Source organism: Juglans regia, chromosome 1 (genome assembly GCF_001411555.2).
Source record: "Juglans regia cultivar Chandler chromosome 1, Walnut 2.0, whole genome shotgun sequence".
Lineage (NCBI taxonomy): Eukaryota > Viridiplantae > Streptophyta > Magnoliopsida > Fagales > Juglandaceae > Juglans > Juglans regia.
The window spans coordinates 41,009,781-41,033,496 of record NC_049901.1 but is presented as its reverse complement, the minus strand read 5'-3'; the positions used below and the strand labels follow the sequence as shown (position 1 = coordinate 41,033,496).

General features: G+C 36.1%; 2 protein-coding genes across 3 annotated transcripts; both read left to right on the top strand.

Annotated features, from left to right (window-relative positions):
- Nucleotides 1-2,674: 2,674 nt before the first annotated feature.
- LOC108995645 (topless-related protein 4-like) lies at nt 2,675-14,725 on the top strand. Of its 2 annotated transcripts, none has more exons than XM_035683302.1 (26): nt 2,675-2,908; nt 3,052-3,214; nt 3,326-3,505; nt 3,634-3,747; nt 3,851-4,009; nt 4,108-4,285; nt 4,384-4,507; nt 4,906-5,018; nt 6,145-6,313; nt 6,443-6,552; nt 6,676-6,745; nt 6,904-6,977; nt 7,205-7,300; nt 7,373-7,468; nt 8,219-8,346; nt 8,458-8,695; nt 8,783-8,947; nt 9,013-9,096; nt 9,355-9,498; nt 10,996-11,106; nt 11,193-11,372; nt 12,550-12,678; nt 12,779-12,874; nt 13,316-13,504; nt 13,758-13,924; nt 14,010-14,725. In XM_035683302.1, exons 2-26 carry the CDS (start codon nt 3,135-3,137, stop codon nt 14,206-14,208), a joined length of 3,393 nt encoding a protein of 1,130 aa, XP_035539195.1. In that variant the 5' UTR covers nt 2,675-2,908; nt 3,052-3,134; the 3' UTR covers nt 14,209-14,725. The 2 variants fall into 2 exon arrangements, with proteins under 2 accessions (XP_035539195.1, XP_018826779.1); XM_018971234.2 differs by having other exon boundaries at nt 6,676-6,763.
- A 590-nt stretch (nt 14,726-15,315) lies between these two features.
- On the top strand, nt 15,316-18,624 carry LOC108995644 (actin-related protein 6). Its single transcript, XM_018971233.2, has 8 exons — nt 15,316-16,139; nt 16,233-16,449; nt 16,531-16,594; nt 17,247-17,331; nt 17,424-17,474; nt 17,631-17,693; nt 17,779-17,933; nt 18,070-18,624. The coding sequence occupies exons 1-7, from the start codon at nt 15,325-15,327 to the stop codon at nt 17,906-17,908; spliced, it is 1,425 nt and encodes a 474-aa protein (XP_018826778.2). The 5' UTR covers nt 15,316-15,324; the 3' UTR covers nt 17,909-17,933; nt 18,070-18,624.
- Nucleotides 18,625-23,716: the final 5,092 nt, after the last annotated feature.

Here is a 23,716-nt window from a genome sequence, read left to right as displayed (position 1 = left end):
TTATATAGAGAGTACTGCTACGACTAAATTGCGGATCATTACCTCTCGCCATCAAGGTTCTATACTCGTTATATAAAGAGTACCGCCACATCTATAAAACGGTACTCTTTATATAACGGTGAGGTCCTTCCCACTTGATCACTACCCCCGCTCCTTTAGACATGATTACAAAATGAGTTGAATATTGAGCTTTTGATTGTAACCGTCTAGAATTTGTCTTCCGTCACAGCCGGAATTGCGAGATGACGTTACACCATTAATATTCCCCGGTACGATATTTTGAAAACTTTAAGATAAGTTTTCTTTCTTCGTTGTAAAATATCTTTCAAAATATCTTTCTTCGTTAATTCCTTTTCCAAATTTCAACTGACGTCTGTCACACGCCTGTACGATAAGCGACGTATTGATGGCTGGGCAACTTCTCAAGCCTTTACTCGCTCAACTGTACAATGTCCTCTACTCGCTGCATATACTACGTCACACGTGTTTGGTATTTTGCGGTTATCAAGGCAAATTATGGTATTTATTGTGTATCTAACTTTAGAGCAGTACCGCCAAAGGCACTTGACCTGATTAATTTCAGACTTTAAAATAAAAATTTAAAGTTCAAAACCTTCCTTCTCTAAATATATATATATATAAAAAAAAACTTTATAGCAGTACCAGTACCAGTGGTCCAGTGTACCACCAGACGGTCACGATAAGAGGATTTTTTTATTATTATTTTTATAATTTTAATGTACCACATTAAAAGATGTTAACTTTTAAATAATCTATTATGACTAAAATATTTCTCTAACTCTTAGGGTTTGTTTGGATTCGTAAGTCATCTCAACTCATCTCATTACTATTTATTACTATTCAGCAACTTTAACTCACAAATTTTACTACTATTCACAACTCATTTTATTACTATTCACAATCCATCTCAAGTCATCTTCGAATCCAAACATCTCCTTAACCTATTGGCCTTGAAAAAGGTAGATATATAATACACATAATCTATTTGATGGCCCGTATAGGCGACTTAATCGATAATGTAACAAAAATAGGCCTCCAATATACGAGTTTTTTGTTTTGTCACGCTTCTTCTAATCCTTGCTTTTTAACTTAGTACTGAAGCTATTCATCATTGTAAAAAAAAATTACAATATTACATTTTGTTAAAAGAGAAATCGGTTGATTTGAAGTTCATTCAGTATGTCATCTCTTATTTATAAAAATAAAAAAGAAAAGAAAAGTCGTAGATATAATTATTACGTATGTACGTATTGCAAAAAAAAAAAAAAAAAAATCTTTTATATGTTACAATAGAATTGTAAATATCATTGGACCAGTTTAAAAAGAAAATCCCAAGAAAAACAAACTTATAACTTGTAAGACCTGATGCTTTATGTTTTTTTTTGCGTTGGACACAACTTAAGGGGAGGTTCGGATACAAATAGTTTTTTAACTCATTTTATTTTATCTAATTTTTATTATTTTTTTAAATTTTTATAGAAAATAAAAAAATAATTTAAAATTTTATAATAATAATATTAAAAAATAATATTTTATTTAAATTTTAACTTTTATTTCAACTCAATTCATCTCATCTTAACTCACTATTCAAACTTCTCTTTAAACACAATTAAAAAAAAGAAAACACATTTAAAAAATCTTTCTCTAAAAGATAGTGATAGACTTTTTTTTTTTGATAAGTAGATAGTGATAGACTTATTAAATCCTACTACCCTTTTACTATTTCATTTACTTTTTTTTATTTACGCTGCGTTTAGATGTTGAGTTGAACTGAATTATTTATGAATAATAATGAATTGAATAGATGAAGTGAGTTATGTGAGATTTATTTAAAATTAATTTAGATGTATTTAGATGTTAAGATGAATTTAATACTATTTATAGAAAATTAAAAAAGATTGTGAGTCTCATGTATAAAGATGTGTTGAGTAGAAAAAGATTGTGGATTCTACGTGTAAAAATGTTTTGAGTTGAGATGAATTTAATAATTTGAGAGTTTAGTGTTTGAATGTTAAAGTCAGTTTAAAATTAGACTGAACTGAATTGATCTCAACTGAATCTTTTAATCAAATATAGTTTTAATGGTTAAAAAAATAATTATTAATGAAATTATATATTTTTTTAAATAATTAAGGATGTAAAAAAATATTTAAAATAAAATAATAAATTTTAAATATATTATAAAATAATAAATAGATGATGGAAAGTAATAAGCTTGCTATCCTCACTAAATATCAAAATTCGGAAAGTTGTTACCGTGCCAAAGATCTTTTACAAGGGATGTCTTGATAGTTTGGGGGAGTTGATGAATTGACAATAAAGCCCACCTCATTAATGATAGCTTTAAAGAGAGTTTAAAACCCTCCAAAGAAAAGCGACAATACAAAAAAGAAACTAGTAATTAACTGTGAGATCAGTGAGCACCTAGAAAATCCCACCCCTAAATCAAATAAAAACAAGATCCAAATCTAGGGCATATACATGCTCCCTATAAGCACATTTGCCTATATATTGCCATTGCATAAGCACTAGAACTTATCACTTTGTAATAAGTCCGCGTACTTATCACACAAATCCATCTCCTCTCTCTCTCTCTATGTCTCACGGTAATTATAAATCTGTCCGACTCCTTATGTTTCTTCGCTTCACACCCCTGACTCTCTCTCTCATTCTTTTTTCCAAATCCCTAATCCTTTCTTTCTCTGTATAAATACTCAACAGACGCGTCAGTTGCGAATGAAAGACTGAAGAAGAGTCAGAGAAAGAGAGAGAAAGCTCTATTCTCCAAAGCCAATGCTCTCTAGAGCGATTGAGGAAACAAAACTAATATATAATTCTCAGAAATTCTGTAGAACCTTCCGATCTGGGCTGCCAATCTTTGTTTCCGGTATGCACCGTCCTCTCTTCTTCCTCTTCCTCATTTTCTTCTTTTTCTTGAATTTTTTTCATGGATTTTGCTCTGCGGTTGAATTCTTGGATTGAGACTACTTTTGTGTTTTGGTTGTTGGATTTATTCGCTGCATAATTTAGGGGTTTGCATGCTCAACTGCTATCGATCTGTGAAGCTCTAAATCTGTGTGGTAGTTTTATTCGGGTTCCTCAGCTGCACAGCCATGTCTTCGCTTAGCAGAGAACTAGTGTTTCTCATACTTCAGTTTCTCGACGAAGAGAAATTCAAAGAAACCGTTCACAGGTATGGTTAATTTTCCATTTTTTTTTGTTTCCTGTGTATGTGTATGTTTGCATATATTGTTATCGTTTTATGGATTAATTTATTTATTTTTGGGTGATTGTGGTTGTGAAGGTTAGAGCAAGAGTCAGGGTTTTTCTTCAATATGAGGTATTTTGAGGATATGGTGACCAGTGGGGAGTGGGAGGAGGTGGAGAAGTACCTCTCCGGTTTCACGAAGGTTGACGACAATAGGTACTCGATGAAAATCTTCTTCGAGATTCGCAAGCAGAAGTACCTCGAAGCTTTAGACAAGTATGTGTAAAAAGCTTACTGAATTTGATTTGCAAAAACCACGGCTTCTTTAGCTTGTCATTTTGTTTGCGCTACTTGGTAGGTTATTTGGTACGAAATATTGAGAATGAAATTAATAATAATTGTAGGGGGGATCGTGCTAAAGCTGTGGATATTTTAGTTAAGGACTTGAAAGTGTTCGCGGCATTTAATGAAGAGCTTTTTAAGGAAATTACGCAGCTATTGACTTTGGACAACTTTCGGTATGAAGAAATTATCTTCAATGGAATTGTTCTTGTAGATCCTGGTTTCTTGGATTTCTTATGATACTGACTATGTAAATCACTCCATGGTAATGATTTGCAGAGATAACGAACAGCTGTCTAAATATGGAGATACTAAATCTGCTAGGGGTATAATGCTTGCAGAACTAAAAAAGTTGATAGAGGCTAACCCCCTTTTTCGAGATAAGCTTCAATTTCCTCCCTTGAAGAACTCGAGATTGCGAACACTAATTAATCAGAGGTACTTGAGAAAGTTTTTCCTTTATTTTGTATTTGGACCTAATGGTTGAGCTTGGCTTTCAGTAATAGGTATATATATTTTTTTGTATTGAAATGCAGTTTAAATTGGCAGCATCAACTTTGTAAGAATCCAAGGCCTAACCCTGACATTAAGACACTATTTGTAGACCACAGTTGCGGAACACCTAATGGTGCACGGGCCCCATCTCCCGTCACGAATCCCTTAATGGGTGGTGTCCCTAAGGCTGGGGTTTTCCCGCCACTGAGTGCTCATGGTGTAAGTGGAAAGTAGATAAGAACTATGTCGCTTTTCTTGTAATTAAGTTGTTTCGAAGTTTGAATTTCTTTATCTGAGTCTGGTCTATATGTTTATAGCCATTTCAGCCCACACCGGTTGCTCTTCCAACATCTCTTGCTGGATGGATGGCTAATCCGTCTCCTGTGCCTCACCCTTCAGCCTCTGCAGGACCCATCGGTTTGACTGCTGCTAACAACTCAGGTATTGACATATACTTAACCTTTTTGACCAGCTGTGTCTGCAGCTGATTTGCTAGCTCAAGACACCTCCAATTGTAAATATGATATGAATGCATATCTAGTTGTTATGGTTGACTGTAATTGGCAATATATAATCAGGATACGGATACATAGAATTGTAGCAAAACCTGAGAAGCATGAAGTGTTTTACACTAATATACTTGCATTTATCTTACCCAAAAAAAGATACTTTTGCATTTGGTTTTCCTACATAATTTCTTTGTTTCCATCTCAATTGATGTACTTCTAACCTTTATATCGTACACCAAGATACTTTTGCAATCTGCTTTTATACCTGAATTATTTTATTTATCTCATTCAATACATTTCTACCTTTTTATTCATTTATCATCATGGCAGCCATCTTGAAGCGCCCTAGAACGCCCCCTACCAATAACCCAGTTATGGACTATCAAACAGCTGATTCTGAGCATGTGTTGAAGAGACCAAGACATTTTGGAATATCAGATGAGGTACTACACATCGTTTATAAATTCAATTTACAAAGTGGAAATCCGAGTCCTATTACTAAAATATTAAACTCTTGCTTATCTGATTTTGGATATATCTTTTAACATGTCTTGAGAATTGTGGTGCCACTCTATGATCCCTGAAGATCTTGATCAATGCAGTTAGTTAGATGTGAGGGTTCTCTTATTACACAATGGGAGTTGAATCTTCCTACCCCTCTCCTGGCCCCCTCGTTTCTTGTTCTTTCTTCGAGTCACAGTTGTGCCATTGTTGCAGTGTTCATCTCTTCCTTGGCACATTGTGAGATCCACCTTGTCACACAATGCAACATTGAATTTATTCTTTTATTCTTTTGTTCTGTTCCTGTGACAGTTTTGCTGGTGTTGCAGTTGAATTCTTTTTCCTTGTCACATTGTGAGTAGAAAATAGGTACCCATAGCGCATCAATGATATTTGTCTTACAATTTTGAGTTGATGGGGGTGCTCAAAAATGTCTTAGTGGGCAATTTTCACTCTAACTTGAAGATATAGTTACTCCTGAGATATTCCATACTTATTAAGTGATGATTAACTGACTTATCCCTTCAAGTGCTCTTGTCCCCCCTTACATATTAGAAACTCCTATTAAAATGGATTATTCTTTATATGTTATGAAAATAGAATGGTCATTATAATAGATTAACATAAATTCTTTTGAATCTAAGCTTATACTGGTTTTTTTTTTTTTAAAAAAAAAAAAAAATCAAATAGAGGGCAGGAATTTCAGAGAAATGTGTTAATTAGGTTCTTTGGGTTTTGGTTTGTGCCTGCCTTTTTTCATCGCACACACTTCACGGATTCCATCTAGTATTTACGATGCCAGAAGGGGGAAGGGGTGGGGGTTGGGGGGGGGGGATAACATGAATGATATGTATGACTGATTTATTTTTTTGGTATGCTACTATGTCATTTTGACGCTAATTCTTTATCTTCTGAATCTGAGGTCCACTCATGTTGTCTTTAAACCCAAAATTTAGCCTTTTCCTTTGCTTGAAAAAAAAATAGTATGTTAGTTTTGCCCTTGCTTGAAAGATCAATGCCAAAGAATAAGTCTATGTAATTGGTGATGCATAAATAATTTTTCAACAGGTCAACAATCTGCCAGTAAATATTCTGCCTGTGGCATACACCCCCCAAAGCCATGGTCAAAGTTACCATGGTACCGACGAGTTGCCCAAAACTGTTGTTATGACTCTAAATCAGGGTTCAGCTGTCAAGAGTATGGATTTCCATCCAGTGCAACAAATTCTTCTTCTGGGTGAGCCTTATTAATGTACTGAATGTAATTTCTGTTTCTATTCCTGTGGTGGAGTTTTATTTGAAATTAGGTTTTTGGAATTGCAGATCTTACCCTTCTTTTCTCTTACTTAATGTGTGCCTGTATCAGTTGGAACAAACATGGGTGATGTCATGTTATGGGAGTTAGGTAGCCGTGAAAGGATTGCTCTTAGAAATTTTAAAGTATGGGATCTTGGAGTATGTTCAATGGCCCTGCAGGTATGGCTTTTGATGCCGGACAATTTTTTTTCTTTTACATTTTTTTGACATGGCATGTTTATATGAGGCTTCTTAAATTACTTTATCTTCAATGAAAAATTGGCTTTTCTTTTTCTGTTATAGGCATCTCTGACCAATGATTATACAGCATCAGTAAATCGCGTGATGTGGAGCCCTGATGGAACGCTTGTTGGTGTGCTCACTAGCTTTAGTTGCGATATTTTATTTTTTAATCATTGCACATTTTGGAAATAAAATCCTGAGAATTGGTCCGTTATACCAGAGAAAAATAATGTTACGAGAGTGATAATAGGTTTGTTGTTGGTGATATATTTATTGTCCCTACTACAGGTGTTGCATACTCTAAGCATATTGTGCACCTATACTCATATCATGGTGGTGATGGTCTGCGAAACCACTTGGAGGTTTGTGCCCTCAACCAATTCCTCCAAAATGTTTTTTCAAGCCCTTTTATCTTAAATGTCTTCAGTAGGGTCATTAACAAAATTTTATCTTATTAAAAAAGTCTCTTCAGTAAGGTAGTAAAGTGATTGTTCCCTTTCTTTTTTCCTTTGATTTTTTTCTTATGCTTATTTGATATTATTCTTTTTGCTAACTATTTTTTTTCATGAATTTCTTCGTGGTTTCTCAGATTGAGGCCCATGTTGGTAGTGTTAATGATCTCGCTTTCTCTTATCCAAACAAACAACTATGTGTTGTCACTTGTGGCGATGACAGAGTCATTAAGGTTTGTTTTGTTATATTACTAGATCTGATTGTATGGGTTGGAAATTATTTTTAACATTTCAAGATTATACAGGTGTGGGATGCAGTCACTGGGACCAAGCAGTATACTTTTGAGGGTCATGAAGCACCTGTATATTCTGTATGTCCACATCACAAAGAAAATATTCAGGTAATGATTGTCATTCTATATATATTGGTCATAAAACAAGCAAACTGAGGTGCTCTTATTCTATTAATTTTTCATCTCCCTGCCCTTATGAAACGAAGATATTAGGGTCCTATATTTGAGGAAGAAAAGGAACGAGATTATGTATAATATATATATGTTTAAGTGAGATTATATGTATGTATATATACGTATTTGTATTCCATCTTAAATCTTGAAGATAGTCTGTATTAGTTTCTAACCCCCACCCCCCCACCACCCCAACAAAAAGAAGAAATCAATATAATTAAAATTCAAGATATCTAGAAATCCCTACAATCCAACTAAAAATTTTCTTCACAGTTGATTTGTATTCTAGTCTCAAAAAATCATACATTGTTTCTACATATCTAAATCAATCATAAATTGTTCCTTATCAAAGAGAAATCATAGATTAATTTTTAAAGAAAGGATTTATTCTCTTTGCCACTGTCCGGCCGAGCCATGAGTTAAAAATTCAGCCATCTAATGATTAAGCATGGGTAGTTAGAATATCTTACGGCTTGTTCACTTTTCCCTTAGCAAGATTGCTTTGAGACTGAATAGAGTTGTGAAACTTCTTTCATAATGTAAAGGAGGGAATTATCTAAGAGGGTAAACATTGAACAAGGAAAATGGACGTGCCTTATTTTGTTGGATTTATTTTTATTGCATGATTATCTAACTATTGCTGTTGAGACTTGGATTTTCTTACTGTTTTTACCCTCTCTTCAGTTCATCTTCTCAACCGCAACCGATGGAAAGATAAAGGCATGGTTGTATGATAACATGGGTTCGAGAGTTGACTATGATGCACCAGGCCATTCATCTACCACAATGGCATACAGTGCTGATGGGACAAGGTATGTACATGAATTTCTACTGCCTTGCAACTTTCCATTCATTTAGGTCAACATTTGGCATCATATGATGTTGTTACCTAACTATCTTATCATGATTTATGGGAAACTCAGATTGTTCTCATGTGGGACAAACAAAGAAGGAGAATCATTCCTAGTAGAATGGAATGAAAGTGAAGGTGCTGTCAGGCGCACATATCATGGTCTTCTAAAGCGTGCACACACTGGGGTTGTGCAATTTGATACAACTAAAAATCGGTGGTTAGCTGCTGGTGATGATAACCTGGTCAAATTCTGGGACATGGACAGAGAGAGGTTATCAGTAACTACTGAAGCGGAGGGCTCTCTACCGGTAATTATTGGTTACGCTTCAGTCCATGTCAATTTTTATCTAGAGAACTTTTTTGTCAACCAGTTATATTGGTCTTGAAACCTGCAGGCTTCTCCTTGTATTAGATTTAACAAGGAAGGAATATTGTTAGCTGTCTCAACAAATGATAATGGTGTTAAAATCTTAGCAAATCCAGATGGAATTCGGCTGCTAAAAACAGTGGAGAATCGCACATTTGATGCTTCTAGAGTTGCTTCTGCGGCTATTGTTAAGGTATTTTGCTCAAACTCAGCCGATCTTGTTTGATTAGAGTTCCTAATTGCACAATTCCTATATAGGCTCCCGCAGTAGGCACCTTTGGATCTGCCGTTGTAACTATTGGAACAAGCATTGGAGATCGTGCTCCTCCAGTAGCAGCAATGGTGAGTGTTAATGTCTTGTGGGTAATTCAGATGCTCAGTGAGCTTATTAAAAGAAGCAAATTGTTAATCTGATCTATGCATATTGTTTCATGTGATTGTGTGTTCTTGTTGATGCGTGCATCCATGGATGTATGTTAAGATTAAGATTTATTTGTCAAGCAGGGCAAGATCCTTTTCCTCATCTTAATGAGATATGTATCTTATAATAAAAACTTATTTGTCAAGCCGTTTAATTTTTTTTCTTTGGAGTTTGTGTAGAACAGTGATAGTCGAAGTGTGGACATAAAACCCAGAATTGCTGATGATTCAGTCGATAAATCTAGGATCTGGAAACTTACAGAGATCAATGAACCATCACAATGCTGCTCCCTGAGGCTCCCTGGTAGTTTAACGCCAGTGAGGGTATGTGCCCAATCTGTGTAATTTTATCACAATTTAAGCTAATTTTTGTGCCACTTCACCAACTTTTGTTCACTTTCAAATGGTGAAGGGCCTCCAATATCACTGCTGAAAGATTTATGCTCCATTTTGCTTTCTGGCATATTTTGCTTCTCTCTCTTTTCCCCCTTGATTCTATATCCTGTTCATTTGAGCAAGTGTAGCTGACAGTGCAGAGTTGTCTTCTTTTTAATTCTGGTGCCACACATTGCTCTGCAAAATTACAGCCAGTTTTCGTGCATCCAAGATAAATATGTGTGTACACACCACTGATGGTCGTCATGCATACTTTACCTAGTCCTTTCTGTGTGTATATATCACGTGTGATTATATCAATGGAATTTTTATTAGTAACATTTTTGCATCCTGCATACCATTTTTTTAAATAAGGAAATTATATTAGTCCCCTCACTTATGGTGGAGTAATACCGTCGTTACAAAAAACTCAACCCATGCCGTGGACTACAAAAAGAGAACCTATATGTAACAACGTGAAGAAGGTGATCCCACTTTATCTAATCTTCAGAAGACCTGTAATCTCAAAAGGCATCTTGCATACTATGCCTGCTAGTGCAACCTCTCTCTAGAGGTATATGATATTATACTTATTTTTTGGAGCATTTTATTTTAAATCCTTGATAAAAATGGCTTGATGAAACGTTTAAAATGTTCTATAATTAATTTTACGTAATCTATTTGTGTAGTTTTAATAATGATGGGATAATATGATGCTTTCTTGAGAATTTGCCATATCTCTATTGAAGTTCAAGTAATCAATAAAATGTGTTTTCCCAGTTTTGGCACCATAAGAACCTTACATGGTCTCTCACAGGTAGTAAACATAATAATGAAAAGCTATTAGTTTGTAGGTTATGACAGACTATAAGATTTATATGAGTTAGGCGGTTGAGTAATTATGATAACTTACATTTGATTCCCTTTGGATCGAATGGTTCACATTCTAGTGGAGGATTGGGGCCAATGAGGATGAACAGATTAGGCAACAGTGCCTATAAAAGATTGGAAAGTGATAGACGTACAACCCTTTTTACAACCTTTTATACAATTATGTTTTAAATGAGGGGCATTTTTTGTAAAATAACTTATAAAAGTAACATCACTTTACATAAACACCCTCATTTTAAAACATGGTTGTATAAAGGGTTGTGCATGTATCATTACTTATAAAGATTAGGTACCAGTGAGAATTGCTGTGGTCTAGGCTGAGGGATTGGACTCATTGACCAGAAGACTCAAAATACATGGATTTGCAGTTGGCTTGTGCTGCAAAATATTTTTCATGTACTTTTCAACTTGATTTGCAAACTTGATTGATTATAGTGTCTTGCATGCAATGGTAAAACAAAACGTGCATGGATTCCTTTGAATTTGAGGTGAAAGTTTGTGCATGTTGCTATTTAGTTTTCTCTTATGGTCTTGACATTTTGACAACTACTTCAGGTTTCAAGATTAATTTATACAAATTCAGGTCTAGCCATATTGGCCTTGGCATCAAATGCTGTACACAAGCTCTGGAAGTGGCAGAGAAATGATCGAAATTTAACAGGGAAGGTATTGAAGTTTCTCTTAAGGTTGCATTTTCTTTATATCATTTCAAAACCTATCAGCTTACTATTTACAATGACTGCCTCTTTTAGGCCACAGCTAGTGTAGTACCTCAATTATGGCAACCTCCAAGCGGAATACTAATGACAAATGATGTAAGCGAAACAAATTCTGATGATGCTGTTCCATGTTTTGCACTGTCAAAGAATGACTCTTACGTCATGTCAGCTTCGGGGGGGAAAATTTCATTATTCAATATGATGACATTCAAGGTAGATGGCTTCCTTTTTTTCACTGCATATATTTATTGTACTTGGTTGGTCACTTCTGGAAATCTTTTTTTATAGGTAATAGAATTTTATTGATATAAAAATAAGGCATAGCTCAGGTACACAGGATGTATATAAGATAAACACCTATTTGAAGATAGAAATAGTTACAAGGAAGTCGTGAAGACGGTCCATCAGAGTCTATAGCAATTGCCCAAAGGAATAGAGTATTCAAGAAAAAAGTTTTAAGTTCACCTATTGTCTGCCCGTGATCTCCAAAAAAAACTTCTATCATTCATTTCCCTCCAAATGCACCACAGTAAACATACTGTGCCTTATTCTACATTCCTACAACTTGTGAACTGCCATATAAACCACTTCAGTTTGCAAGGTCTACAACGCTTCAAGGCATAACCCACGCTAACCCAGCTCTGCCTAAAAAAAAAAAAAAAAAAATTCCATAGAGGCTTGGTAATCTTGCAATGAAGTAGCAAATGATCCTACAAATTCCCCACTCTTTTTACCCCTACAACAATCAACTGCAATAATCTGATGTTTCCTTAGGTTCTCCATGGTGAGGATCTTCATTGAAAAATCTGTTTTTAGAGACACTTTAGTCTTCCAAGTACTACTACAAGGAAAAGAATTACCATCCTAAGTAGTTCTTTTCCTAGAAATTACCAAACAGTCGTGATGTGTGGAAGCTGTTATCAAGGATAATCTACCAAGTAGCCGCAGAAATAATTTTCTGCTAAAAATCCATCATTGAAAATTTCCAATTTTAGTATTCAAGAGTTTTTTGACCTATTCTCTCTCCCCCATCAGCCATACTCAAAGTATACTCCCTATGTACTGTGATAATGCCCATGCTTCTTTTTTCTTGATTATAAATAAAATTCATCTTACCTATAAAAAAAATTCCATCCTTGAAACCTTTGATTGGTTTGAAGATCATTATCATAATGAATAGTTGTCTAATTTGGTATTCAGGATATGAGAATAGCTGTACTTTTTTCGAAGTATATTGTGTTGGGGGAAAAAACCAGCAGAAGGCACATTACTTACCAGATCTTATATTGGTTAGATTTTTAGTGGGGAGCTCTTGACATATTCGTACATTTTCAATAAATTTGCTTCTTTATATGTGATCATATTTTTTGTGATGCTTCCTCAATTGCAGACAATGACAACATTCATGCCCCCACCTCCAGCAGCTACATTTCTTGCATTTCACCCTCAAGACAATAACATTATTGCCATTGGCATGGAAGACTCTTCTATTCAAATCTATAATGTTCGGGTGGATGAGGTCTTACTCTATGTTACTAAATTTGGAACGTGCAAGTTAAATCTGTAATAAATAACTGGCATTTGGGATTCATAACAATTTGCATGCTTCATTACCACAGGTTAAGACCAAGCTGAAAGGTCATCAGAAAAGAATTACAGGCCTTGCCTTCTCTCACACTCTAAATGTGCTTGTTTCATCGGGAGCTGATTCTCAGGTAAAATACATAAGAGTTGCGTTATACTAACCAACCAGCTGCTGAAGTACTTACAAGGCCTCAACTGCATTCATGTTTGGCTGACACTTGGTTCTTTTTTAGTTACCATTCATCACTGTTCATGTTAAGATCTTTTGGTTAGGACCACAAGTGCAGGCGGAGACTGCAGAATGCTTTTCTAAAATGAATGTCACAGGAAACAGTTCTATTTACTTCCCTTGCGTCACTATTTCACAAGCCTTTTTTTAATGCCTTTGCACTTCTCTCAAAAACAATAATTAAAAAATAACTTAAGCCATTTTCTTTTTGTCCTCCTGTGCCTTTTCAATAATGGAGAAAATTTGAGTAATTTGACCAAGTAATTCCTAGTGGATACATCAACTCAAAAATCTCCATCTCACCTTTTTATTTTTATTTTTGGTTTTTATTTTTTCTTTACAGCTATGTGTTTGGAACACAGATGGATGGGAGAAGCAGGCTAGTAAATTCGTGCAGATTCCAAGTGGGGGAGCTGCAGCTCCTCTTGTAGATACACGAGTTCAATTTCATCTAGATCAGATACATTTGCTGGTTGTTCACGAAACGCAGATAGCCATATATGATGCACCTAAATTAGATTGCCTTAAGCAGGTGTGCCAGTTATATAAATACATGCATACAGAGATAGCATGCATGAAACTAGACACCTATTGTATTTTACAAATTTACTCACCCTGCTATAGATTTTTTTATTTTAATTGCATATGATAATTATATTGAAAGCATTGGGTATTTATGCAAGCTTTGTCATTTGTTGTCCAAACCAACAATGTGATTTTGAATTTAGTTTTATGTAGTTCAAGGCCACTGATAGCTTCTTTTTAAACTGTGTTTTCTCAAACAGTGGGTCCCACGGGAAGCTAGTGGTCCAATCACGCATGCTACGTATTCCTGTGATAGCCAGTCAATATACGTGAGCTTTGAAGATGGAAGTGTGGGTGTTCTGACTGCTTCAACGCTAAGACTGAGATGTCGAATAAATCCAACTGCTTATCTACCTCCCAACCCCAGGTGTGTACTATTATCCAATTTGGATTCAGCCATTTGATTTGTATTGTGCTTATCTTTGACTTAGCCATCGACATAACTTCTACAGCATGAGAGTGCACCCTCTTGTCGTTGCGGCACATCCATCCGAACCAAATCAGTTTGCATTAGGTCTTACAGACGGTGGTGTCCATATAATCGAGCCGTTAGAGTCAGAAGGAAAATGGGGCACCTCCCCTCCGACTGAAAATGGTGCTGGACCTAGCACCACTTCTGGTACAGTTGGTTCAGATCAACCCCAAAGGTGACAGATCCATGTCTACTTTCACCAAGGAACTTCAGTGTATGTATCTCTTTCATGTGACCGCATACCCGGTCGCAGCATATTAGATTTTCTAGGGAAGCTGTGGAGTTTAGGTATTATAGTCTTAGGATACATCAACTCAACCCAGCAGGGTTTGCTAGTGACATCTTAATACCAATTTGTTGTTGATCCATGGTGGCAATTGATTCCCTTCATTTAGCATGACTGGAGAAGTACGAGTTTATGATGTAAATTTGGAGGAAGGTAAAGGTCTAACTATAGAGGTACTCGGGGTCGTGAGTTGCTTTGGTCGCAGGCGCTGGCTGTTTTGTTCATTTGACTTTTCACTAAGTTAGTCTTTAAGTTTTTGTCCCTTTTTTCTTCGCTCATAAAATGAGTTGTGAAACACAGACATTGTTAGGTCTTTCTATGTGGCAAGTATAATTTTTTTTAATCTTCTGTGACTAATTGACTTCCTAATTAAACTTAGGAAGATGATAGAACCGCCGAGGATTTGTATCGATTATGTGTATCGAAATGTATGTGTTTTTAAGCGTAATGTTATATACAGTCGTGAAATGCGCAAACGCCGTGCAGTCGCTTTGAAAAATAGTGGGGTCTATTATTAAAAAATTAATTTCTTTTCATGTGAATCTCATATTTATTCACTTTTTTTAAAGTGACTGCACGACGCTTGCACACTCACGACTGCAAGTATCATTTCTCATTGTCAAAAGTACGAGATACACCATCCCGAGGGATCATCAAACTTTCATCAGCAACATTCCCCATTCATAGTGTTTGGATGCTTAGAATATTTAAGTTGAGATGTTTGATTAGATTTTAAAAAATGGGAGAAAAAATATTGAATAAATATATTATAAAGTTAAAATTTTTATTGAATATAATTTTTTTTTTAATTTGAAAGAATAGTATAACTTTTTGTGTTTTATTTGAAAGTTTAAAAAAGTTATCACATTACTATATAGATAATTTTAATTATATAATATAAGATGAAAATACTTAAATACTCTAAAAATATCTAATCATATTCCTATCATATAACATTATTTATTTATTTTTGGTAAAATCTTAACTCCGTTAAAACTAGAAGGATGGAATGATTTTTGAAGTAATTTTTTTCAGTTTCAAAAGCCCTACTACACCGAGACTCGAACAAATGCAAAAAATCCAGTACCAATCCCATTCTCACTTCCCGGGAGACATGTCGAACGTGGTCGTCGTCCTCGACAATGGCGGTGGCCTTCTCAAGGCCGGTCTCGGCGGCGAACGCGACCCATCCACCGTCCTCCCCAACTGCCTCCTCCGCCCCCTTTCCTCCAAGAAATGGCTCCACCCCTCCCCCACCATCGCCGCCTCCTCCTCCGAAGACCCACTGGACCTCACCTCAGCCGCTGTGCGTCGTCCCCTCGACCGCGGCTACCTCATTAACCCTGACCTCCAGCGAGACATCTGGGCTCACCTCTTTAACTCCCTCCTCCATATCAGCCCCTCTCAGTCCTCACTGCTACTGACCGAGCCCCTCTTCAACTTGCCCTCCATCCAACGCGCCACGGACGAGCTCGTCTTCGAGGACTTCAACTTTTCAGCACTTTACGTCGCCGACTCCCCCTCCCTGGCCCACCTCTACGAGACCAGCCGCCGCCACGTCGTCTCGAGGGGTGCGGCCCAGTGCAGCCTCGTGGTTGACTGCGGGTTCTCCTTCACCCACGCTGCCCCCGTGTTCCAGAACTTCACCCTCAACTACGCCGTCAAACGTATCGACCTCGGAGGCAAAGCCCTCACCAATTACCTCAAGGAGCTCGTCTCCTACCGTTCCGTAAACGTCATGGACGAGACCTTCTTGATGGACGATGTCAAAGAGAAGCTCTGCTTCGTCTCCCTCGACGTCGCGCGTGACCTTGGCGTCGCAAGGTTATTACTAGCTCAGGCACTCCACCGATTTCTAAATTCCGTATTTTTGAAATATTGGGTAGCTTAGAGTAATTGAATTTTCATTTCGTATAGGAAGCCCGGGAAGAAAAACTTGTTGAGGTGCACTTACGTGCTTCCAGACGGTGTTACGCACACCAAGGGCTTTGTTAAGGACCCGGACCAAGCGCAGAGATACCTGTCGCTGACAGATGGGGCTCCACCATCAAACTTAGGAGCTAAGGTGGATATGGACCACATTGAGGTTACAGAGAAACCTGAGGACCGAAAGAGAATTGATTTAACCAAAAATGTACTGGTGTAACCCCTTTCCTTGGAGCAGCCAATTCGTGTCTATTTTTATTGATTTTCAATATTTCTTTACTTTGTGCAGGAGTTTGACTTGACAAATGAGCGCTTCCTTGTCCCAGAGATGCTCTTCCATCCTGCGGATCTGGGTCTGTATAATCTTACAATACCTGCAGTTATTAAGTATATTTTAGGGGGTTTTCTGTTTGATCTGTGAAGCAAAGTTTTTGTTTTTGTAGAATTTAGCTTTTGTTGGATTGCTGGGTAATTATGTATGATAAGATTTCAGTCAGTTTTTCTGTTCATGGTCTAGGTTTGTAATTACCTTGATTCTTACACGAAAGGGCTCTGTCTCGTCTTCTTTGTTCAAAGCATAAACTTGTTCAACAATTTTAACATTGTAATCACATGAGAATGATAATGGTGAAAAGCTTGTTTTGTAGATTCTTTGGTTGGAGTTTGGGGGATCTTCCAATCTTGTAAATCTAGATTTACTTCTGGGAAATTGTATTCTTCTTCATTTATTATACTTGGGATTGGAGGTATAGAAGACCTTGAACTTATGGAAGAATTTGATGTAAACATTAGAATCAAGGTAGTTACATGCTTCCTCAAGTTGATTCTTCAACTTCTTCAAGTTGTTACATGCTTCCTCTTGAGCAATAAAATTGGAAAGAAATTGTTTGGAACATTTTGGAAATGTTGTTAAATCTAGTGAGAAATAAAATCTTAATAACTTCTGCCGATTGCCTCCTATTTGAGGTACTTTTACAAATTGTCTGACTTGAAGCCATTAATCAGGAATGAACCAGGCTGGGCTAGCAGAGTGCATTGTTCGAGCTGTCAATTCTTGCCATCCTCATCTTCACCCTATACTCTATGAAAGGTTTTTTTTTTTCAAACTCTTGGACTCTATGCTAATTATGTTAAATATATCAATTCAATACCAATGTCTGTTTAAATTTTGTGTTTGGACAGCATTATTTTAACAGGTGGAAGCACGTTATTTCCTCGATTTGCTGAGAGATTGTAACTTCTAATCACTCTGCCATTTCATTTTAGTCAATTTTTTTTACATGTGATTTATAGTCAAAATTACTAATAAAGCTTTATTTAGACTTGAATTTATTTTTTGGAAGCAAATTCAGACTTGAATTTTTATATTATTGCTTTATCAAATTACAGAGAGAGGGAGCTTCGGCCTCTTGTCCCTGATGACTACCAAGTGAAGATGACAACTCAAGAAAAGTAAATTTTCCTCGTAAATTACGTATTTTGTTTTCAAACATTCTACTGCATCCCATGGGCTTAAAACTTTGTGATGCTTGTTCAGTCCCATACTAGGTGTCTGGCGGGGGGGATCGCTTTTGGCATCCAGTCCCGATTTTGAAGCAATGTGTGTCACTAAATCCGAGTATGAGGAGCTCGGATCTGCCCGATGTCGAAGGAGATTCTTCCATTGAGTTCTTGATATCTTGAAGCCTGAAGGTATGTGGTTTCTGTGTTACATATGTCATGCATCATAGTATCTCTTATGTGTTGCTAGAGATGAAGTTTGGTTTCTTGAAGCTTTCCAAATTTTTATCAATTGGCGGACTTAGAAATTTTGTTGAATTTCCTATAGATTGGCAAGGAAATTATACATGACAGAGATGTTGCTGAGAATCGGACTGTCTTATAAACCAGAAGAGAAGAAGGGAGGAAGTACCTTTGGTGGTTTTATATGGGGACAGAGATCTTAATGACCGTGTTCAATTCGTTGCCATGATATAATAAAGTGCAACACTCTGGCTTCTTGGATCTTTAAGCTGAAGGATGCCCTGGGGTGACTTGAGCCATATATCAGAGGGACGGTCTGATACAGAGTCATTTGATACATGCAAAGATAGATGAGCCATATATTGTGCCAAAAAAAAGGTTCAACTCAAGTAAAACTGCAGGTTGTCGATGGAGGATATCAGATTCTTGCCTGTAGAAATGCTGAACCCCAGTCTGGTTTGTGGTGCCCCACTTCAGTTTCCTAAAAGTGTACCGCAAACAAATAAGCTTAACGTACGAGAATGTTCATTCACTTTAGTTTCTTATCTCCAACTGATTGCTTGACAATGTAAGCATTATTTTACATTTGCTGTTTGCCTTGAACATTAATCTATTACTTGTTTACAGCTGTCATTTACCAGCAGTGCATTAATTCATCACCATCCTCTTTAATAATGCGAGAACCTGGACATAATTTCATAGAACTGCATTTTGCAAATTGTATTAGTTATTTGACTTTGTAGTTTGTAGCGTCTCGGAACCAGGCGAGACCTTAATTTTGGACTTCTTTTCTGGTAATATGTGTAAAGAAAGATTTAAAGAGCAAACTACGAAAAAGAATATTAAGGAGAAAAGAAGATGAGCAATGCTAGATACAGTCCCCATTTGGGGACTGCAATACAAGTTTAGGTAATTTTATCTTTAATTTTTTTAAAAATTATAATACTATCCCTCTTGAAATGATGTTTTTTTTCATTTAATAAAGGGTCTGCACATGCAGTCCCCAAGTGGGGACTGCAAATAGAATTTCTCAAAGAAAAGAAAATAGCCGTGTTTTCACTTGTCACTACCCTTAAGGGCCTTTATAACCTTGAAAGTGCGATTTCTCATGGTTCCAAGTAGTTTCATTTATAGGAATGTAGCCATCAAGCCTAATCCAACGTTAAAGGGAACTAGATATTAGCCTTAATGCATATCGGATTTTTGGTAGGCAGGTATCGATTGGGATGACCATATTGTAGGATCTTTGGGTTAGAACATCCACATTGGGATGGCTAAATTTTAGTCAAAAGTCTTTCCCAATTTGAACTACTCATCTTTTCAAAATATCCTACATCTCACTTCCTATCATATCTCTATTCTATTAAAATAATTTTTTTCTATTATTTTTTTTTCTCTTACTTCACTTTACAATCTTGATTATTCACTCATTTGTCTTTTTCATTCTTTTTTGAACTATTACCCTCAGTAAATATTTTAAACAAAAATTTAAATCATTGTTTGTAGGTATGATAATATTTTCAAAATTATTATGTATTTAAGAATAATTTAATTTTTTGTCAAAATTTGCCTTCTCCAACATTGATATTTTGTAATAGTTAAATTCTCAACAGTAATACTTTTTTGTCCTTCTAATGGTAATATTTTTTGTCATTTTCCTAACGGTCATATTTTGGTGTATAAATAAGAGCAATTGCTCTTTCATTGACATGCAGAGCAACCAACATTTCATTTGAGATTAAGAGAAGATTTTCGTTCCGGCCTCATTCTTCACTTTTATCTTTAAATGACTCATTATTTCTTTTGCAAATTGTTTCATTACTTATTCTGAAGATGAGTTCAAGATAGTCCTCAACAAAGATGGAGGATCAACATCTACTTGTGGTGGTATTTGTCAACGTCGTAAGTATATAAGGCGTGATTATATACAAGGGCACGAACAACTATTTCGTGACTATTTTGCAGAATCACCAATGTATCTCTGGAATCTATTTCAAAGGAGATTTCATATGGGTCGTTCTCTTTTTCTTCTTATTCAGCATGAGATAGAAGCTTACAAAACCTATTTCATCCAAAGAAGATATAATGTTGGAAGACTCGGTCTATCTTCCATGCAAAAGATAACCGTTGTACTTAGAATGCTTGCGTATAGAATAACTTCTGATTTCATAAAATAATACATACAGATTAGAGAAAGCATCACTCCGCAATGGAGAGCTTGAAAAAGTTTGTGAAAGCGGTCGTAAATGTTTTTTCTAATGAATATTTGAGGACTCCAAATGTCAATAATATTGCTTGATTGCTCTCGTTGTTGGTAAACAATGTGGATTTCTAATGATACTAGGAAGCATTGACTGCATACACTGAAAGTAAAAAAAATTGTCCGGCTGTATGAAAACTATGTACTCTGGTCACAATCGTGAACCAACTATTATATTAGAATCAGTGACATCATATGATCTTTGGATATGACATGCATTTTTTGGATTACCCAGTTCTCATAATGATATCAATGTACTAGAGAGATATTTTATTTTCACTGAGCTCACCCAAGGGCGTGCTCCTCCAATTAATTACTCAATTACTAGTAATCACTACACCATGGGGTACTACCTTGTCGATGGTATCTATCCAAAGTGGTAAGCATTTATGAAGACGATTCCATCTCCATAAGGGAACAAGAATAAATATTTTGCAGCAGCACATGAATCAACAAGAAAGGATATAGAACGTGCATTTGGAGTCCTTCAACAACGCTTGCAATTGTTCGTGGACTAGCTCGAATGTTCAAAATTAGTGATCTAAAAAATATTGTGAAAGCATGCATAATTTTATATAACATGATTATTGAAGATGAGCGAGATAATAATGGGTTTCCTGACTTTGAGTGCGAATAAGTTGATGATAATCCTCCTGAACTATCGCACAATCCTACAATTGAACTTATGGAGTCCGTTCAACGTCATCATCAAATTAAAGACACATCAGCTCCAATCGAATCTAATTGAGCATTAATGGCAATTATATATCCAAATTTAGAAAATTAACTAGCTAGTTTAATATTTGTTGTCAGTTTGGTTTTTACATTCCCATGTACAATTTCAATTCCTTAATAAAAGTTATCACAACAAGATTTGGGCTAATATTTTCAAATGAATACCTGTTTACCACATTTCTATCCAAAACCAAGTTTACCATATTTCCAACAAAACAAACATTGTCCAATATCACAGACAATGTCCTCAAATCTAAATTCTCAATAGAAGAAGTTAAAGCGATACAAATTAACCAATGCTTGCTATTGGTGAAAACTATGGGGATAGATTAAATCAATTACATAAAATCGTAACAAAACAAACTATCATTGTTCATTTGCATTATGTTTTGCCTCAATTTCTATTTAATGTTGCTAGAAATATGTGCATTGTATTTCAAGTAAGGTAGTGACATCCATCAACATGATCCGCTCCTTTATTTCTAGAGCAATAGAAATACTAGTTGGGGTTAGCGATATCGTGGATCTTCGCTTTGGACCATTCTTGGAGCAATGCTCAATCCATTTTGATTGGTCCTTTAACAAATACCAACAATACTCGAATGAAAATTGGTCTTTCTCCAATAAATGGTACATAAGCTTTGCTTTGTGAAATATGCAAAATACAAAGAAATAGAAAATAATTAGGGCCACCTTTTATCCAAAAGTTTAATAAAGCAGCACGTACAAGAGCTTGAAAGTAGTGGAAGGATATACCTTATCTTACTCGATCATGTCACTTTAATTTAACCCTTCGACTTGGCCTAGCTTCACACAGAATTTATTGGTCACTTTTTGAATCGCCATCCGCTGATGCATTAAGGAGCCAATGGTCTGATGTTATACTTTGTTTACACTGATTGAAGTATAAAAAAATTTTCTCCCAAAGTTGGTTGTGTTTTTTAAGTGTCCCTTGGATTGTATCTAAGCTACTATTTAACCATGCCCAGATAAGTAGTTTGTCCTCCTCTTGTGTGAAGTTGGCACCCCTTTGTGATTTTTTTGTGGTAAGAACCTTTACTTGGTGTGGGGGTGGAGAGTCTTCCACCAACACTGGACTTTGTTGTGTTTGACTCAAGGAAGAGTGATCATTGTTAGGGTCCTGATTTAGGAGATTCGTGAAGAATATATTTCTATACTCTTGTGAGTCTATCTTTATAAAATCGTAGACAATGAAGGAATTTAGGTATGTTAGAAACTTAAAATCAATGGTGAAAGCATTTTGCAAATCAGCTTAGGAAAATAATGGTGACATAGAGGTAGGGGCAATAACTTATGGTTGCAGCAATCAGTTGCCAATATTATGAGTTTTCACATAGATATTGGCCATCTGTGTTACCTTGACATGGAGTTTGTGCCCATTTTTCTTTATCTCCACTCAACTTTATCATCATCATAGCCAAAAGGGAAACAAAATCCAACTAGCAAATAAAGCACCGCAATGATTTAATGGAGCCAAGAAAACACAAAACAATGCAGATAACATGTTCTGACACATGATTTTGGGGCTGCCAACACTTGTGGGTGGGGCTGCCACATCAACCAATAAGGACCAAATCCTTTTGCACACCCAACCAATTAAGTAAGTCAATAAAACCCAAACCAAAGTCCAAAATAGGTTATAAGGCATAGAACAATGCAAAAAACATGTTCCGGCACATGATTTTGGAGTTGCCAACACTTGTGGATAGGGCTGCCACATCAACTAACAAGGGCCAAACCCCTTCGCATACCAAATCAATTAATAAGCCAAGAAAGCACAAACCAAAATCCAAAACATGTTATAATTCAATAACATGGAGGGCTCAAAATGGTACAATTTCAAACATAGTAAAGGGGCACGGTGGAATGGCTATAAATCCCGTTGCCTTTGTGAAAATATCACAATAAAAATCATTGTCATTCGGGTTATCCTGTCATACCAATCGATAAGCATTCACTATAACTATTGATATTACACTCGCACACCCAACAATCCTACCATCATCACAACCTCATCAAATTACAAATACAGCCCCAACGACAGCTTGTGCATATCAATGGAAATTGAATGGTAATCAAAACCCCAATTGAACACCAAACACAGAGTTTGTACATTACACAAATCACCAATCACAACCCCAATCGAATGGCAAACAAATAATGAAAAACAAGCCCTAATCGAATAGCAAACAAAGCATCGCGAATAATGGTAATCACAACCAACAAGCAACCAATAACTGAGAGCACTAACGGAAATCAAAGACAATAGAAATCCTAGCATTTGTACAATGGAAATCACAAAATATGTACAATAGAAATCAAAGATAATGGAAATCTGTTGAAGCCCTAAAATAGGAGCATAGAGGCTTGATGAAACCAAGATAGAATAATTGAATTAGAAATCCAATGGTGACCATATCAGAGACCCAATATCATTGCTATACAATCGAATGGTAAACGAGCCCAATAGAAGTAAGGTATAATACAATCGGAGAGGCTGCCATATGGAGACGCGAAGAGGTGGAGGCACTTACAAGAGAAGACGATCTGAGGGCTGCCAAATGGGGATGCAAAGGAGACATAGTAGCAAATAGGGTGTGAGAGAGAAGCTACACGAGAGTGAAGGAATCAAAATGAGGAAATTGGATGCACAGTAGCTCTTCAAATATAGGGATCCACTGTACCATTCTGAAATTGAAACCCTATTTTGGGGAGC